Below are 20478 nucleotides of genomic sequence, written 5' to 3' on the forward strand. Positions count from 1 at the left end.
TTGCATAATATAATTCACTATAGGCTCACAAGTTTACTGTAACAGTAGCATCTTCCTGTAACAGCCTAGTCTCCTTTCTGTCTTGCAGTTACTGTCATATCTATATTTGTCCAATTCTCAGTAGCTGCTTCGCAGTTCCTCCTGGGATAGGAAGCAGAGATAAACTGAAGGAATAAAGACTAGACTATTTGCCATACGCTTCGTATCAGGGAAAAAAAAATCTAGGCAACATAATCCTGTGTTTAAAGCATTGGCTAGGAAGAACAAAGCTTCAGTAAACATCGAGCACAAAAAAAAAAAAAAAAAAAAAAGAGAACGAAAAATATCAGGTTGAGATCATATCATTCTTCTCATAGCAATGAGAAACACTCATGTGCAGTTTTCCCAGCATGTCTCTCTGATTCAGTTGTGGCAGCTTTGACTAGTCAGGGACTGCAAAGCATTTTCGCTTTAAAGGTCAGCTGTTTCAGGGGCTTGAACTCAGTTTGCCCTGAAATTTGGTATGCATTGTTTGGTATGCTGGGGGTAGGGTGAGTCTGCCCAATATCAGACATTTGGCTAAAAGAGCCTTCAAAGATACATATACCCAAACTCTTATTTTTTTCTTAAGCTTGACAAATTATAGCAATTTTGGTGCTATGAATTTGCTCAGTGATCTTGTTCAGGCCTGCAAAGGGCATCCCCATCTCCTGCAGAGCTCTCGCTCTCTGGGCAGGGCAGGGCTGCACCACTGCAACTGATACTCACAAAGGGCTTTGTAGCTGCGAGTCTCAGAGCAAAACACTAGCATTATATGGGTATAGCTGGGGAGATGGGAGTCAAAAACTTCATCAGTTCACACCTGAATACCTGTCATCTTTATACAACACAGCATAAAATTGGCTGCAGGCAAACACCTTTACTCAGAAACTTCTAGTCTTGGTGAAATTTTTATGTTTTGACATGTGCAGACATACAATAAAATATGTCTTTTCATCAACAAGATAACTCTGCTATTGCTACTTTGTAGTCACTGCCTTATTTTGCAGGAAAGGTTTGGTCTGTTTGCATCTGTTTATGGAAAGAGAACAAGCATTTCAAGGGAAAGAGAAAAAAGAACAGCAAACTGGGAAAATGCTTTCTCTGTCAGCACTACAATATTAATAGCGCTTGCTGTTTCGTTCAGCAATAAATAACAAGCCATTCCTTCCCTAAAAAAAAGCAGCAAGAACACACCCTTAGCCAAAACCATCCCAAGCAGAAAGGCCAAGTTTCCATAAGTGCAAGACTACATTAATTATATGTCTAAACAGTCCACAGTGTTTGCAGAAAGCAACCAATATCCTTCAGAACTGTTACGTTTAAAATGTATTTTCAGTGCTCGGCAGAGTTGATCAGCAAAACAACCGCTGTTCCTAAGCAGGTCTCTTTTCGTTGGGGCTGGGAATGCTGAAATGGGAGAGCAGGGCAGAGGCAGGTCCCATGCACCCAGCCATGGGGCAACCGAGGCACCCAGCTCAAGTTCAGTTTCCTCTCGAATAAAACAATTCCGCCTTGAATCTCTTGTCACACTAATTCATAGAAAGAAGCTCAATTAAGTTCTTTCTAATTCAGAGCTGAAAAATATTACTATTGAAATCTCCCATGGCTTAAGTTTCTTTTTTAATCCATATATAGTTACAGAATGCCTGTCTAGCAAACTTGCTGATCTAGCCTAGCTCTTTCCTTTGGAAAGTCTGACATGTGAGGCAGCTCCATAAAAAGTTAAAGAGGCAGTATCAAATGTACTTGCAAAATATTTTTTTTTTATATTTGTGTTTACCATCTGTTGCTAATGGAATAGAATTTCAGGAGCCTGTCAATGATCTCTTTCTTTACGGATCTGGTCCACCTTTCAGCAAGTCGGTTACCTGAAGGTTTAACTCCAAGAATGTGTTCTAAGTTAAGCGCAAACTTCTTGATATTATGAAATGAAGAGCAACTGAGTTGCTATTATTTTTTCTCATTTTTTTTCTTTTTGTGTGTGTGTGTACTGCACAAACGTGTCAATTTATTTTCCAAAATAAGAAAATCCTTTTTAATTTCTAATTTTTCTACAAAAGTATATTAAAAATTACCATACGAGAGTAATACATGCTTGTGCAATCACACCTGAAGTGTGCCAAAGTTCATAACCTTTTTTCTGTTCTTCCTCAGAGAGAGCATGAGATTTGCTCGTTTGCCTCAGCCAGAAGATCTTGATTTCCTTTTCAGACTGTAGCAATCAACCAGTGTAAGCAGCTTCTTCTGAAGCAAATTAAATTTAATCACAGAGCCTGAACTAAATTGCATTCATTGTATTTCTAACATGCCATGGCTAAGCTTTTTGCTTGATGAAAAATCAGAGAGACAGAAAACATCTCGAAGATGACAATAGCTTTTAATGTAGATAAGTGATTTTGTGGCAGCCCTTCAGGTTGTGAAAGCATTGCCTGCATCACACTAGCCTTGGGCAGTTCTGATCCAGAACAGTTTCCACATCATCAAAAGGCCCAACAGCTGATGGAGTTTTATCAAATTATTACACTAATTGCTATATATTTTTTGCTATTAATAACTGAAGTTACAATGGCATTTTCATCTTTGCATTCATTGCTGCAGTGAACTGATATTGAAGGAGAAATAGAGCAGAGGTAGTGTTCTGAAATCAAGATAACTCAATGCTGAGAAAACTATGCAGCCTAGTTCCTGACCTTTATGCATGTGCTTAGCTTGAACGTAGGTCTGCCTACATACCTACTGCTCAGGAAGACACTTAGAATCCTGCAAGTTAAAAAGAATTGAAAAATCATGGTATTATCTCTTCTACCCATACCACCTGCCCTGCTGGGTTCACTGAGCATCACATGCACAAAGGCTGTACTGCTGAGCCGCCTCCTCCTCCTCTGAAACAAGAACGTGGTTAATCAACTCTGGTGTCATTAGACTAACTGCCTTGGCTGAGAGCCCAGGGCAGAAGGGACGCTGGCCGCTGCTCTCCTTTGTGCTGTGGCATGAGGCTGTGCCCAGTGCTGCTGCTGAGAGCCCACGCCAGCAGCACTGGGACCAGGGGGCAGCAGCTCTGCAACGCCCCGGGAGCAAAGACGGACTGGGGGCCAACATCTCTCTTATGACCCTGAGCAGTCACATAGATCACTGTGTCACGTGCCACAAGAAATACACTTGTACACAGCAGCCAAATTGTATTAAGAAAAAAAAAGAAAAAAAGAAAAAAGAAAGAAAAAAAGAAAGAATAAAAGAAAAAATTGCTAACAGATGCAATTTTTATTAGATTTTTTTTTTGGTGTTACTTTGTATTAGTCCTAGATTAGATTACAGTGAAGTATTTCCCCAGATTACAGTCATGTGCATTAGTTTTCCCCCCTGCTTGCAAATAGATGGTTGTCTTCCTTATTTCAGGAACGAAAATCTTGTATTCTGTGTGTCTCTGTACTGCCACTAATACATACCAGTTTTGGTGTTGAAAGACTATTCTTTTTCTCAGACTAGCAAAATGTACTGCATAGGACAATCAGTTGTTTATCTTCCTTGCTACCTATATGAACTCATAATTTACTGAGTGGCTGTCTCCCTCACTTGACTTCGCAGGCATTTGCAGATGGAAAACTTTGAGAACCTGTTCTACCTACTCAGGGCAAGTGGTGGCAACAGCATGAGTTACAAATCCCTCACTCTTCCCTAATTGGACATTTTCCTGGATCTGCTATTGATTTGCCCTATACCCATGTACAAGCCACTTCATTTTGTGTAGTATTTATATTTTGAGAGCTCATGGGCGCCTCTTAGCACCTTATAGGACAAGTCTTTGTAGGAACACAGCTTATCTCATCCTCTTAGAACTCACACCCTAATGTAAAAATCCAGATTATGAATATCAAGGCATGAGAAGACCATATGTGATGAAATACATCTTGATCAGATACTACAGGGGTCTTACCTTATGGAGTCCAGTTTCTGGGACAGAGACCATCTCTAGTGCTGTCTTAACTCATGGACATAGTTGATTCTTCTGGATGTAACTGGAATTCAAATAAAGAATAATAGTTAAAACATTATGCTATACTAGCCATAGGGTAATTCAGATGGGAATTCAAACACAAATGGGAACACAGAAACAGAATCAGACAAAAATCTTTAATAAAAGACTGAAATGCTTTGTTGGAGTGTCTCAGTTTCAGCACATTTTCACTGAAAACAAGACAGGGGTTTGTGGGTCCCCAGAAGAGCTGTTCCCCAGTACTATGGCAGTTAATGCCTAGTTGAGATGTAGACATTACAAACATTTCTCATTAGCAACAAAATCGTATGACTACTCCACTGAGCAGCTGGAAGAGCTGATCTGCAAAAAATGAATTGAGTTTGTTTTGATTTAGCTCAAACTAAACTTTGAGGAAAACATAATTTCCTGCAGGCTTGAAACCTGGCTTCTCAGGGAGCTCTGAAAGGGAATTTTGGATCCCTGAGGCTGGCCCTTGGCTCCTGGAGGGGCCGAGGCATGTAATCCTTTCCATAACCTGACTGCACTCCTTCTTTTGTAGGATACCGCTATCAAAAGTCAACACCTCAAGATGTCTTATGAACAATTTTACGGAGATCAGATTTTATTAAATTATCACACATAGTAAGAAACAATCTAGGTATACTAAAGGACCACCCTTCAAAGGCAACCTGGTTTTGGTCAGTTCCTAGAATTCAAGGAACTTCCATATGTTGGCTCTGCTCCTGCTGCCCAGACCTCTCCCTGGGTATCTGAGGACTGGGCACCAATTAAATTTCCATTTCAAAGGCCAAAATGGCACTTAAGTCTTGCCTAACTCTTACGCTGGTCTTCTTTGTAGGGCAAATTTCATCCTAAAAATCCAGTAGTTTCTTGAATATCAGGTTATACCCATACATAATGGTAAAATCCCTTGGATTAGAGGCAATGATATCATCAGTTAACAGCGTTAGGATTAGAGCGGAACTAAATCCACATGCATCTCAGTTGCATTGGTTTTCCATTTCCAATATTTCCAACCTGAGGAGAACTAGGCCTTGTTTAGGGCTTTTGTGATATTCCATAGAATACTGGGAAAATTCTTACGAAATTCTGATGGTTCTAATTCCTGACTGGGCCATTTTGTTTGTTATTTTTCTTCATACAGTGCAGGTAACAAAAAAAATAAATTAAAACCCCCTCTATTATCTTACAAACAAATGAAAATTAAACTCAGTGTCACCTTAAACTGATGAATACAGCAGCCAGATCAATTTACTCAACTGTCAAGTATTTCTACATCTCTACAGTAAGACAGCTACACTATATTTCATTCTTTAGTAACAGCTGTTATAATAGCCATCTAGAACACTAAAAATGAGTTAGAGAAACTATAATACAAAGATCTTGTGGTTTACAAATGCATCTTTTGGTGCCAGTAATGACTATTCCATAAGCCCAAATGTGTTACATGAAAGCAATGTACAGAAATCAGTAAATGCTAGCTTGTATATACACCTTTGAACTTACACGACACAGTTCATGCAAATGTTTATCTAATAGTAATTTGCCAGAAAACAAAATCATAACCAAGATTTGAATGGTAAATTGGAATGAAATGGATTGCTAAGGAGAGCTCATCATTCAGAAACAGATGGAAATGTAGCTTACATATTATTGTATTCTTTGAAAGTAGACATAACATTTCAGATTTGAGCTGATCTTTATTGACCCATTTAGCTAGACTGACATATGTCTTCAATATTCTAAAGTAAATTAATAATTTTATGATAAAAACTAAAGCACCTCTTATTTTTTTGTGATTTATTCATTGCCAATAAACATAAAAGTTATATCACTGACATGCTTCATCCACTAAAAAGGCAGCCTACTCCCTTGTAAGATGATGCAGATCAGTTTTTGCAAAGTTCCCTGCTGGGACTCCTTCATTTCAGTGGATGGTAGCATCACCACTAACTTATTAAATGTGTGAAGAAAGACATGTCAAAACTCTTTCTTTTACTGTGCATTTCAGTTCACAATGAAAAGGGGAAAGAGATGAACAGACTTTCACTGTCAGACAAGCAGCTGAAATTCTCATGAATTCATTCTCCTTAAATTTTAAACTAAGTCAAAAGTTTCTCAATTGACCTGAAAACTGAAATTCAAAGCCAATGAAATTATCAAAAGATTGTAATTTTTCATGATCCATGACAACCTTTTGCACGCACTAAACAGAGTTAGAAAACTGGAAAAAATTTGAGATTCATGATGAAAAGATTAAGTATTGCAGGATCTAAACAAAATTACAAGGATGTCAGATTTCAACTACAAATAACATTTTGTTGATGACTGATGTTCTTCGTGGTTTGTTTATGTCTCCACCCTGTCTCAACTATCTCAAAAAAGCCCACATTGTGTTGTTAGGACTATGTTATTGTAAGGAAATGCTTATTTATGATCTTAGGGGTAAAATCTTACCCCTAAAGTCAACAGCAAACCTTATATAACTTAGCGTAAGTCTCTCTTTCCAGAAATACTTAAGTATTGCTAAGGGGCAGTAGCAGGTTCACAATTGCTTGTATTGTAATAAAATAAGAATATCTGACTTGAAGAAGATAACTTATCAAGCTCTTTCAGAAGTTGGAACTAACATCATTCAGTATTTTCATTAGTGATTTTGGCACAAAGACCTAGAGGATATTAAAAAAATATGATGGTGCCCTAGAACTAGGAAACATAATCAATATGTTCCCTAGTTTTATGAGGATAAAGAAGAATTTATAACGTGCACATAGAAATAGAAACGGGATGAAATTTGTCAAAAACATGTACTCTGGAACCAAGAGAAAGAATTTCTGCCTTGAGCTTGGAACTCTGAAAATTAAATGGCAGAAGAGAAAAATCTTTGGATATTCGTTGATCACAGGATAGGTAAGCTACTCTAATGCAGCTATGGAAGAATCTGAGTGGAGCCTAGTGTATTTCAGCCAAGATATTTTAGACAGACATAAATAAACATTAGTGTGATTGTTAAAGTATTAGTTGGATTGTATCTTGAAGTGAGTGAACAGAAATTTCCTGTTAAAGCAAGATTATTTCAAATGAAAAAAAAGCATAAGAACATAAAAATCTGTCTTATGACAGCGACTAACTGCATTAAGTCTACTAAAATGAAGCCTGAGAAGCAATATAGCTGCTTTCCATAAATACACCACGAACTAAACATGAGGAACATATGAGAACCATTTAAGCGAAATGACTATATATGCACACATACGTACAGCAAATTGACATAAACTGCATGGAAATAAGCCATCAAAGAAGAAAAGTTCTTGAACATCCTCCCAGTAAAACACCACAGGCCAAGGATTGAAACAGTTCAGAAACAAGGTTTGGGCAACTCCTGAAAAGAATTACATGGCATGGTTATCCCTTGTAATAGGTTTCTGCAAGCCAGAGGGCTGTTGGACAGTGTGGTCCAGGTTCTTGCTGAATTCATCCAGCTCATTTTGATGGGTGGAGGAAAAGCCCAGGAACCAACCAGAACAACGCAACGACTGTAGATGGCTCGTGGGGGACGCTCATCAGAGGAGCAGTTGCCAACAGGGCATATGAAAATTTCAGTGCGGCACAGGGGATGAACAACGATGGTTAATGCTGCTGAATACCCTAATACTGCTGGGGGGGAACAGTGCCATACTGACTGGTACCTGCAGGGGGGACAGGAGGAGCCTGGAAGGAGAGGCAAGTTACAGCTAGTCAGAAAACCAGCTGGAAAATGATGTCTGTCACCTGTCTGTTTCTTATTTTCCAACTGCTTCACTTGAAAACCTGGACTCCATCTTGAAAATACATGCACTTGAAAAATCAGATCTAACTTTTCTCACACTGGACACTTCGAGATAACTTCCTGTTAGTTAGGTCCTCATATATCATTCAACTGCATTAAACTGTAAACACTCATCGCCTTCTACAAAAAACCCTCTCACAAATGTTTAATTTTCAGTTGAGCAACTGAACATGCATTAACAACCTGAACACTAAAGCTTCACAACATTTGAACTATTTCCCCAGTAAAACAATCCCTGTATCCTTAAGCGTATTTTTTCCTAGGCTGATTTTGCAGGAAACATACTGAGCCTCAGCATACATTATCACAGCTGAAGTATCTATACCACAAGCATACAATGTCTAATATAACTGATGGCAGTAATGGTCTGTTATTCTTACTTGCATGGTCCATGTAGTGAGATAAGTCACTTCTCTTCAGAAAAATCCTAGATTTTTTTTTTGTTTTTGTTGTGGTTTGTTTTGTTTGGTTTTTTTTTTTAATATATATAGAAAAATACTGGAAGAATCTGTTTCTCTGCTGCCTTCTGAAAGACCATGTATATACATACCTCCTTCCCTTTTCTACATTTTTTCCTCCTATGTTCATTTGCCACCCAAGACAGGCATTACTACAGTTCTCTTCCAAATGTTTGGTCAAAATTTGCTACATCCATTATGACTACTAGTAAAACCTCTCAATTAAAAAAGTAACGTTAGTCTAGACATGTAAACAGAGTCATATTTGTATTGGTGGAGGCCACATTAGCTGGTCAAAAAGAGCTTGGCAAACACTTTCCCCACCATAGTTTAAGGTGAAAGAAATTATTTTTCAGGTAGCATGTTGTTTTTCGACAGTTAAATGTGTACCTGAGAGAAATTTTGTGTTTGCAGTGCAACAGGAGCGGAGTCCAGGGCTGGGCATAGTCTGCATCAACTTGATCCAGGCCATGTCCAGTCCCTCAGGTTCAGTGTGTCCTGTGACAGCTGCCAGTGCCGGGGGAACCAGGGGAGATGGCTTGACCCAGAAGGAAGCAAACAGATGGTACCTGGAAAAGTTGTAATCTTCCTAAATAACTGCCTAACAGCTAATGCTGGCACAGCTCCCATCTACAGTACTTCCATGCTGGCAGCTGACCAAGCCATTGCAGCCTTGTTGTCCGTACGTGGTTCTCTGACAATGTCCAAATGCAAGCCAGTTTCTGACTGTCCAGGTAGGTCTTTTCCTGGGCCCACACAAAGCACAGACAGACCTGCAGGAGTTTTGAGCAGATTTGGGAGTTCTCACTCTGTTCTCCCTGTACTCTCTATGTTGCTTGAACAGCTTTTTTCTTTGGCAATGTCTTTAGACCCCTTGAAATCTCCACTTGGGACTGAGCATGTAGGTCTAAAAGGGCAATCATGACCTGACTGTCTGCAATGGGCATGGACATTGCATGCCCTCACAGACTATCCACAAACACCAAGAGAGGCACAGCTAAGAAAGTTTAACTCCAAACATCTAGATAATATATTAGGCATTTATATAACATATAATATATAAAACCCATCCCACAATCAGATCTCCAATTTTTCCTGCCTTCCACAAATGACTGTAGCTCCATACTCCCTATCTTTCCCAAGAGTGACCAAATAATCCTGCATTACTGCTTTCCCACCCTGTCTTTGTCTCTGCAGCAAAAAAGCCTATGTCCTTGGCTAAAATTATTAAATAAAAGTATTTTGATTTGGCCTTGCATGCCAATCATTAGGAATTTGGATTCTTGTTAAAGTTTGTTTGCAGCTATGAAAATGTAGGACTGTAACAATTTACACTTGATAGCAAGCTTCTGTACTGGTTGGCTTAATTCATTGGTTGCTTAAAAATCTATAACTATAATTAAACTATATATAAGCTTTACCACAACCTTTTGGTTGTTCCCTATTTGAACATGAATGCAACTGGTAACAAAATCCTGTATGTGTACTTGTGCAGATGTGGTTTTAGGCAATTTCTAGATTGCACGATTTTAGATGAAGTTAATTAATCTATGATGTCTAGACTTTCTTTCCCACATGACTCCAGTATAGAAGGTTTTGACCAGCACTGTCCCAACCTGCATAATTTATACATCTGCACTGTATTTTCACTGTACACAGGCCAAGTTCCTGTGTAGACTAATCTCTGCCAAAGAACTTTTCCAGTCGTTCTTGTTTGATCAGTCAAGCCATGATTCTAACACTGATTCCCTTATTACTACAAAACAACAGGAACCAAGCACAAATTTGCTAGACAATGTTTTGTCCATTGAAATTACAACAAAATCATCTGATATTTCTTTTTATTGTTTTTGTTTCTGCAAAGAAAATGGTTTTGTTTGGTTTTTAAATTTGCAGTTAAATGTAATTTAATTGTCAAGCTACTTCTTGGTGCTAGAAGAACAAATCTGTTTCATTTCTCAGTAGTTCTTTACCTCCTTTTTTGGTTTCTTGCAAAGAGATTCCTGGTTGTTGAGATAAAACAATTACACCTAAATACATGGAACATAAGATGAATCTTTGGTTCAGGTATTTCTGCATAGACAGTCTTAAATGTACTGCCAAAAATAACCAGGCTTAAAAAATACTTACAAAAACTATTTTAAAATAAAATATCGATGATAATGCAAAACTAATCTTTAATGTCATCTCACCTGTAGATTTTGCCCTCAACTGGAGAAAAAAATATAAAGTTATGAATGGTTGGACTAGATGATCTTCAAGGTCTTTTCCAACCTTAATGACTCTGTGATTCTGTGAAAATGTTTTATTCAGTATTAAACTGATTGGCCTTATGTAAAGGAACAGAACTACTATCCTGGATTTGCTTTAGCCTGCAACTTTGTGTGCTTTGATTTCACATTGGTTACTACAGCCTCCTGGACCCACTTAAACAGCACGAGGACAATACTTCATGACCAAAATACACAAAGGATTTTATAAAAAATATGGCTGAAAAAGACATCAACTTACTTTAGTCTTAGGGCTTCATCTTAACGCATTACTTAGCAGTTTGTTCAGATGGATGTGTTGCATTTAATTGGCTGGGCTGCAAACTTTGAAAACAGGATGTAAGTCCTGTTGGTGTCTATATTTATTTAGGATTCTCCTGTAGCTCATGTAGCTAGGACTTTTTGGAAAACAGTGGTTCACATTGAAGTTCATTGGTGTGGGTTGTAACATTTCTTGTTATTAGAGTAATCTGAACAACCAACCTTTAATTTGTGACTGCATGTTTCATTAGCAAGAAAAGGAGAAAGGCAGCTAACCCTCAAGATACTGACATTTTCCAGAGTAGTGAATACTCACTGAGGCATTATGCAAAGAGAGAGAGGTGAAGTATATCTGAAAAAATGATATATCTGCTTTCTGATTCCTTCCCCCATCTACAGGGCCAAGCACTGCATTCCAGTCCTTACGTGCCTGGCTGCATCCTATCTACCTTTTCTGCCAAATCTCTGAAGCTCCTCTGGGGTTTCTCTAACGGCTTGAGATGATGAGATACAGCAGATGTCTTTCCTGTGAGATTTCTGGTGTCTTTTCATAGACTCAGGAGGTCTGGGTCCCACTAGCCCATTTTTGCTAACCTGAGAAAGGACCATGTCCCAAATCCCAAAGCAGCCCTCCTGCAGCACACAAGAGTCAGTTACGCTTACAAATAAATATTTCCTACTTCACGATCCTCCTGACACCAATGTCGGCAGTGCTGAGTGCTCCTGGAACAGGCTTTTCCAGGAAAATGGGATCAGCCTCGTTAGCAGCCCTCTGGGCTCATTTGGGTTCCAGAGTGACATGTGGAAAATCCATGAAATCATACCTGTCACTAAGAATGCTACAGAGCTGTTGCTGTGGTTTAGACAAACTCTCATGACTATTTTTTTACTAACTGATTGTACTGCTGGTGCAGTTTTCTGGCCTTACAAAGCCTACGTACCAATCATCTCCTCCTCAAATCTGCTTGCCTTCAGGATATACAGCAGGCTCTGGGGATTCAGAAAGAGGCACCTGCATCCTGCTGTCTGAGAACGCTATGTACATATATGCACATATATATACATGCACATATACACACACATTTATATATGTAATGTAAAACATAATCTTGTTACCATCCCTAAACAGAAGATATTCTGATAGCTCCCATTTACTTCATTTTTTAAAAATAAAAACTGATGTAATTAAGTAATTTGTGTTTATAATCACAAACATCTTGCTTCACAGCAGTTACAAGCCACGTTTTTCATGATATAGCACACCGAGAATGAGCCATATGTCTGCAAAACGAGGCACGTAAGTCATTATGTAGAAGCAGTATCTTTAATTTTAAACATAATTCACAAGAACTCTTGGGTACTTAATCATTCCTATGCCTTTTCTACTTGGAAGCAAAATACACTGGGGTCAGATTCAGTCACAGCCCAAGATAATGTAACTCAGATTAGTTCACTGTGATTACATCGGTGTGAATGCTTTTCAAAATCTCAAGACAAAAGCTTATAAAGCTTATACTACAGATTGTTTCAAACCATAAACCCCATGATTCCAATGTGTGACACACAGGAACACGTGGCTCTTTCTCTGCTTCAGCCACAGCCATCCACCCTCCAGCATATTCTCCCTCACTAGAGAGATCCCTGGCAATTTCCCCCTTCGGGTGAAAGCTTATTCCTCCAGGCTTAGCCATAAAACCTTCAGCCTTTGGGGCAGTGAAGGTAGTTCAAAACAAAAGAGTCCTTTATTTTCCTTGGTTTCAGTGATAACGTATTCCTTTGGCACAAGGTGAAGGCAGTTTCGCCATGGCCCCTCTAGCACACAGCTCGTCCTGCTGTCCGCATACAGCGACAGAGGGAGATTTCTCCCCTCTTGCTGGAGCTCCAACTAAACACAAGTGCTACACTATTAGCAAATTTCTCTTTTCCATGGTTCCTCTCTTATTTTAAGTCCTCCCTGTGGTCTTATCTAGGGCGATGCTGGAGTTACCAACTTTTCAGTAGAAAAGATAAAAATTACATATATAGAATTAACAGATATGTATATAAACACAGACTGACAGATACCTTTGTCACAGAAACTGGAGTTCCTTCCTTCCTTGGCCTGCCTTCAAACTTGAAGAGTTTCCAGGAATAAGAAAGTTTCTGTTGATTCTACTAACTTGTAAGATACAGCCACTTAAGTAAAACAAAGAAAAACTCTCCTACAGAAAATGCAAGTTAATATTTTTAAAATGTTGCTGTCTTCGTTAACAATAATGGATGACAGATTTAGAATTGGTCATCGAAAATCCACACAGTATAAAGAATCGCCTGCATATACTGAGCAGTAAGGTTCACCTACACTGGGATGCCAAGGGATGCCCATGAAAATCATGCGCTGAGAAGTAAACCCAAGTTTCAACGGAAGGCAGAGGGGAGGGCAGTGGTGCTCAGGGACTGCTCGTCCCCTCAGGCTATGCTACACCGGCAGCACATGTGCCGTTCTGACCAACTCAGCGCAGTCAGCACTAAAATATAGCTTGTGCTTCTCGTCAATGATTGCTTGTGATACAAAGCTGCTATAATGAATATTCACCAGGGCCTAAATTTCTCTGATTCCTCACTTTCTATGTTCTCTTCACTCTTTTGCATCAGCAGCTGTGTTTGCTTCAAAGGCTCTGAGGAGAAGGTTGTCCCTGTAACCTCTGGTCTTGCAACGAGACCTACAGCATTGCTAACACCCCACAGAGTCCCAGTATGGTCTCACCTGTGGATGGTTTTATTTGTGGTTGAATATCTTGGGTTAAATTAAGCAACAGGCACTTCAGTTGATGCTTATCTGATGGGTTTTATCTAAGTCCATGGTAGCTATATGGGTAAAAACTTTGTAGTAACAGTAGTCAGTTACAACCTTTTGGCTCTACAGTTAAAGTTGCCAAGGATACTCTTTATTCTTACTTTATTTCATGATCCCTCCAGAGCTTTTTATAGTGGCTGCAAGGAAGACTGAATTTGTTTTCACGGATCCTACTTTCTTTGCCCTACTTATTGCTCTCCTGATATTAGTTAGAAGACAGAATTTGGTGCAATGTTTCCTCTCTGCTGTTCCTTTTTAGCTATGGTAATGTGTTGGATAGCCTTTGGTTTTTATTCATGTAAAAAAACCCAACCCCAAATCCAAAGAACAGCTCTGTTTATATTTTAAAGTTATTAACCTTTATCGCAGAATAGTTAGGAAGTTAAACTTCTTTGTATTGACATTTCTAAATGGTGTCAGTTGTGGTAGTCAGGTGCAGAAATAGGTATGAAATACCAGCATGCTTGAAGGCCTTCTCTATGCAATTGTAGTTTAGTATTAGCTGCCAAAGCTAAATTCTTACCTAAAATAACTTACCTCAACCTACAAGAGCTTTAGAAGACTGTGACTAGCAGTGAGAGCAATGATATTTCACAGTTTGAATCGGATGGAAAAGCTTTAATTTTTTTTTTTTTTTTGTTCCTCTCGAACAGGCTTCAATCTTAAGAGATTGTTTCCTTCTGTTGCACAACTCCGCAGTATTTGGAGAAGATCAAATGCCTGGTGTGAGGTGTGTTGCCTTCTTCACATATCTAACTAGGTAAGGATACAGACCAATGTAACACTTTGCTTAAATTTTATGTGGACCTGGGTCCTCCATTCCTTATAAAATAATCAAAATAATAACGTGTAGGTATGTCAAGGCAAGGTTCCAAAACATCAGGTTTTTATCCTAAAAACACAAGTGCAGCTATATGGCTTGTTTTCTCATGCAGTTACAGATTGAGTGCTTCATGTATAAAGCCCTGACAACCCCCCTGGTTCTATAGCTATCAATATTGGGTTGACGGGTATTTGCTTTCTATTAAAGCCAAGGACAAGTACAATTTAAAAACTGGCTCTAGCACTTCTCTCCATTTTGAATATTAGAAGAAATATGCCAGCAGAGCCCCGAATTTGCTGTTAGCCTTTAGAGATAATTTATTCCTCATGACGACGGAACAGCCTCAGAGCCTGGGTGCACAGAAATCTCAATGCCTGTTGCATGTTTACCTCCCATTAAAATCAGTTTCACTTGAGACTTCTTTTTCTGAAACAAGTTAATTACACGTGAATTGTGAAAACTTGCAGCTCAAGGCAAAATGGAAATGTTGAGTACCAAAATGCTTGTTCACCTGTTTGAATTGCACTCAGGGAGCCACTGATCCAGTTTAGCAATCAGCCAGAAGCAAAGAAATGTGGGTTTATTCCTGGTCTCAGCCCATTGTCCTTCAGTGGACAGATCAGTGCCAGAAAAGAAGTATCTGGCAGAAAAAAGTGCCAGATCAGCTGGCACTGAAGTGATGCCAGCTCTGGACTCTGGGACAGGGCTGTGTCCTCTGCAGCTGTTTCCAGGGGAAGGGGAGAACCGCTCCTCCTCAGCAGCTGAGTGCCTCAAATCTGTCCCTTCCTTCTCTCAAGAAAGAACAGGTACCAGAAGCAACAACCATTGGCGTATTTCTATTACAAGCCTGCAGAATACAATAATATAGGAGCGATGCTACTTGAGGTGCATTAAAAAATGAGCAAGGGTTTACAGAGCATGTTTTGCAAGCTTCTAGGAGTGCCCAGATCCAAATCCTAGCTCCTGATTTGGAGCGCAATACCTGCTGCTTTAACAAGTGACAGGACTAACAAAAGAAACCATACACAAATAATGGGAATCAGTTACAAACTTCTACCCATCCACTGGGATGGTAAAGCTGCATAGCAGATCATAGCATATTAGTGGTTTTGTGATTTAAGCCTCAGCCTTATAATAGTCTTACCACAGACTGGAATCCCAACAGCATCAACTCTCCCTTCTGGAAAGAGAAAAGGAGTATTATGCAGTTGGTTTTGCATGCTTATTTCAAACAAGATAGAGCTTGAAAAATAAAGGGTATGATTATGTGTCTGATTCCAAAACACTTTCTTTAAAAGGGAGGGAGATTACTTTTATTTTCCCCTTTCCTCGTTGTTCTGCAAAGTGATCCCAATAAGTAATTGTGGAACATGTAGTAATCCCTCAAATTATATATATATATATGTACATGTATAAACACATATATGTGCACACATGATACTGTATTAACACTCCATGAGAATAATGTATCATTCCCAATATTATAGAGAATATAATGTGGTTTCAACACCCTTGCAGATTAGACAGCGATTAGTTTGGGGTTAAGTACATCGGAGCACAGAAGGTGGTGCAGGTACTGCATGTACCGTGTCGCAATCCTGGGCAGGACGTGGGTTGAGCAGACGCTCGGGCATTGCATGCTTCTCCCTGGGTACCAGCTGCACTCTCCGTATTCCATTTCCCATTAACGGGCCCTTCGACAAGGTCCAGCCGCAGCTCTTAGCTAAGCACAGGCAGAAGTGGGAGACGTCAGAAAGTCTGAGCTCAGTTTGGAGGGGCTTATCCATCTGGCAAACAGCCTCACTCCAGTGGTAAGTTGTCTTACACTTGGCCAGCAACCTCAGGGGCCAGATGCCAAAGAGTAGAGGATATTTCCCCAGCAGCAGCTAAGCTGATGACTGCACATGGACCTTACATTGCCAGCTCTTCAGTTGTTTCATGTCTAGGGAGAAGCTCCCACAGCTGCCTTGTCCTCCTAGATGCTTTTGACTGACACTCTATAATATTGCAGGAGAATTTATTACAGTTTCTTTGTACAGAGTTGCTGCTTTTTGTCACTTTAAAGTGAAACACGTGCTTACGTGCCATCCTTTCTCTTTCTTTTATCTTTCAATTTCAAGACAGAGTTGTGTTGCCTAATCAGCTCTGCAGATCCCTTTCTTTTGAATATACCCTTCTTCAAACTCCTCTTGCACCAACAGTGCTTCAAACGGCATCATTTCAGTTTTGTAAGATACAGCATGGGAAAGTTACTGACCTAATTGCTAGATTCCCCTGAACATACAAAACATTACTGTAACATGTAAGCGAAGGAGTTTTCAGTCTGTCATTTACTCTCCTGCTTACATATAAACCTCACTTTTTTAGGGTTGCAAGGCAGAATTCAAAGGGCTGAAACTAATATCAAACCACCATTTCCCCTTGATATTGCAACTATGCATTATCCATAATGCATTGAACAAGTAATGACATGAAATTTAATATCACTACAGGGCTGCCATACATTATTCATTAAAGGCTGAAGGTCCTAATAACATAAGCATGTGCACTGCTATCATCTTTCCTAATGAAACCATCCCCCTGAAGCCAGCAGAGCAACTTTACGGGGTAAAATGTCAAATATATTTTCAATTTCAGGGCCTAATTAATTGTACAGATTTCTAAGTTCATTAAAAACAGAGGACGGGAACTCCCAATGACTTTTTATAGACCACAGAGCATGGTCAGGATCTGCTGGTGTTACTTGGCTGGATTAATCCCAGCTCTGCTGCGGTGAGAGCACCTTGGGTAGAGCAGCTCCACATAACTATCCCTGACAAAAGTCTGCTTGACCCTTTACAGGATGGGACACATAGCTGCTGGCAGAGTTTGCACTGTGTAGCCAAACTGCAAGAACAGAGCTTCTATGGGACAAATCAAACCTTTCATCCAATATCAGCAACTTCCCATCACACCCTGTACAGATTGCCATGAATGCTTATGTTAAAGTAAACGTCTGCTGAATTATGCCTTTGATCTCTATTTGATTTGGAGTTTATTATAGATAGATGCATACTAAACAGTAAAGATGGTTACAATAATTAATTTTATCTGTCTAATAGCCTCTTCAAGGATCACAGCATAATAATAATTAGAAAAAAATTCCAAACCCTGGAAAAGAGTAACATTGACTTTCTACAAAAGCCTTCTGTCTGTCTGTCTTGGTTATTAACAGCTGCTGTGATTTCCTGAGTTGTTTTGTAAAAGGTTATGCCCTGAACCATCTCTCACTCGGCAGTAAACACATATTAAGTAAAGATATTAAGCTGTGAAAATTTCACAGAAAATAACCACACTGGTACTCATCAGATTATGAGTTGCAAATAATTGATAAACTGTGGCATCATCACTAAACCAGTTCACCAACACTAATCAAATTAAACTCTCTTCATAAGCATGTACTGTTGATTGCTGTAATTTCTGGAATAGATTCAGAAAACAGTTACTAATGTGTCAGGCATTTACAAATGGCCCCATTCAAGAGCAAGGGAAAGTGTTTAACTTTGTTTCCAGCTTCCAGAGCAACAAGCAAATCAAAAAGTGCTTGTTTCAGCTAAAATATGGCAACCTGATTACACTCCACTCAGTGCATTTATATTTCTTCTACAGATCAGAGATAGTATTCCCAGAATGAGTTTCCATTTAAATTTGCATTCAAGGATTTTAGAGACATTTACAGCAACATGATGAGCCTCAACAACAGTTCCCATTACTGTCACAAGTTTTACACATTGTTTGTTAATCTTTCTATTTGTGATTGCTACTCAAGTGGTCAGTCAGACCCAAACAATATGAACGCCAGTCAACAGCAGGCTCTGTCAAAGATGTCCCCTGGCCCAGGAGGTGACGCTCCCAGCAGATCTGATCTGAACAGGACAAGAGAGGCAGGACCTTAGCTGTCCTTCTGCAAGGGAGAAGCTAAAGTTAAAAGTGACTCACTCAAAGCTCAGAGGAGACCCTGGATCTTCTCCCTCTGCCTTGGACTTGAGCTTCAGGATTATGTTTTCTGTGATGATGGAGTGAACTCTGACAGCCTAAATCAGAATAATCCTGGCCCCAAGAATCACTTTTGCAATTGAAAGCAATTGAGAGTACAGCATGGTGGAGGTTTTTTTTTCTTTTTTTTTTCTCCTTTTTAAAAAATTTTCTGAACAAGTTATTTTGTGGCTAAGCCAAATATTGGCTCTACTCCAGCAGGAGGGAGCACACGGAGTTGCTGCCATTACATCTTGTCTAGGCAGCCGAGATGCTTTGGGAAAACACCTGTGATGCAAGTACACGTCATGCTCGTGAACTTTGCCAAAGTAAACCTTTAATCCATGTGAACACTGCACTGCTCAGTCCTTTCTTCTTTCCACTCTTTTATTACCAGATCCCTTCTCCACTAATTATAGAATAAAAAGTAAAGTTGTACTTAACCTCAATGCAGCCCCACCATCAGGACTTGCTCACTCAGAAAAAAACCTAGAATAAACATCCTCATATTCTTTTACATTCAGCACAAATGAAAACAGCCTGAGCACAGGCTGGTGGCCAAGTGCCAGGACTGCAATATTCTGCAACTGGAAACACTCACTTCTGAGTTTCTGAACTTGATGTCTCGTTATTGCTGTGCAGTGGCAACTCATTGGGCAACTGCTGGGCTTTACAGAGCACATTCCTCTGTTTTTTCTGAGGCAGCTCTTGGGAAAAAAATGCTTTAAAGTGAAGGCTTCAAAAGAAGACAGAGGGGAATCCTTACTCTCCCATGAAAGATGTTAAGGACTGTAAATAAAAATAAAACTAGAGCATGTTCTGTGTCCAGAGACTACAGTACAAATCTGCACAAGCCATGGTACAAGGAGGTGATGATGTTTGATCCTGCTCTGTCCTTTTGACACTGATCTGCCATAAAAAAGCAGCTGAAGCTCTTCTGGGTGACAGGCAAACACCCACATCCAAAGCTAACTGCTATGGTCCCAAAGACAGGGAACACAAGAGGCAGTTTAGAGCCATTTGTGTCATGCTTACTGTAACGGCACAGTTGAGAAACCTACCAAAGGTCTTGAAGGTGAGCAACCAGTCGTACTAAACTGACAGGAAAATGATGAGTTTAAATTTGTGTATTAATAAAGGAGAAATTTTCAGAGGAATGGGGCATGGTGTATGTAGAAGGAAAGGAGATGTAATTGGTGTCAATTTTTAACAGATTGAAGCAAAGGAGAAAAAATCAGGAAGGCTAATACAGTCCCCATAAATGTGTTAGTATCAGAGATTTTAAGAAGAAATGTGATTGTGAGAGCATGTATGAAGAATTGGAGAGTAGCAGAGGGTTTTAGTCATTCTAGAAAACATCTGGGTTTGCTTTTTCTGTTACCTCTGTTCTAGCTAAATGACTGCTGGGAGCAGGATGATGCATACATGGCTCTGGGGACATTTATCCCATCATAATCAATACTTTTTATTACTAGTTTCCTGTTAGACCCATGACGTACTAGGCATTTCCACCCTGAAAGAAATTCAATTCCAGCCTTAAGATGCTCACTTTCTTGGTAAATTATATTAAATTAAACTAAAGAATACAAATTAAATTGGCACCTTTAACTTGTGAGGAGTGCACTATCAAATAAAAAAGGAAGACGGAAATGCTTCTGAAATAAAAACCTTTTCATTTGTTACTAAAGGGGATCCAGTTAGAATTCTGTCATGGTTGTGCCTCCACTAGCATTTTAGTTAGGATCAAAAGAGAAAGCCTTGACACACAAATTGCTGATGATGTAGGTCTAGGAGCCCTCAGTCTGCTCATCTATTGCAGCCTATTACTTGCCAACGTTAGACATTGCCTATTTTATATAAACCCTGTAGGCAAATGCACTCGTGTAGTTTTAGAGCAAATAAAATAAATGTCTGGCAAACTATCGAATTATCCAAACCAAGTTGCAGTCTGTTTTGGAGTCTGGTGTTT

General features: G+C 39.4%; 1 protein-coding gene across 1 annotated transcript in view; it reads left to right on the forward strand.

Annotated features, from left to right (window-relative positions):
• The window catches only part of LOC141931003 (uncharacterized), a 79081-nt gene that overhangs the window by 30615 nt on the left and 27988 nt on the right, over positions 1-20478 (forward strand). The window contains exon 3 of the mRNA XM_074842608.1: positions 14326-14402. Within this exon, the coding sequence (XP_074698709.1) occupies positions 14326-14402 (77 nt within the window). The remainder of the gene's footprint in view (positions 1-14325; positions 14403-20478) is intronic.

Source organism: Strix aluco, chromosome 16, assembly GCF_031877795.1.
Source record: "Strix aluco isolate bStrAlu1 chromosome 16, bStrAlu1.hap1, whole genome shotgun sequence".
In the NCBI taxonomy this organism is placed as follows: domain Eukaryota; kingdom Metazoa; phylum Chordata; class Aves; order Strigiformes; family Strigidae; genus Strix; species Strix aluco.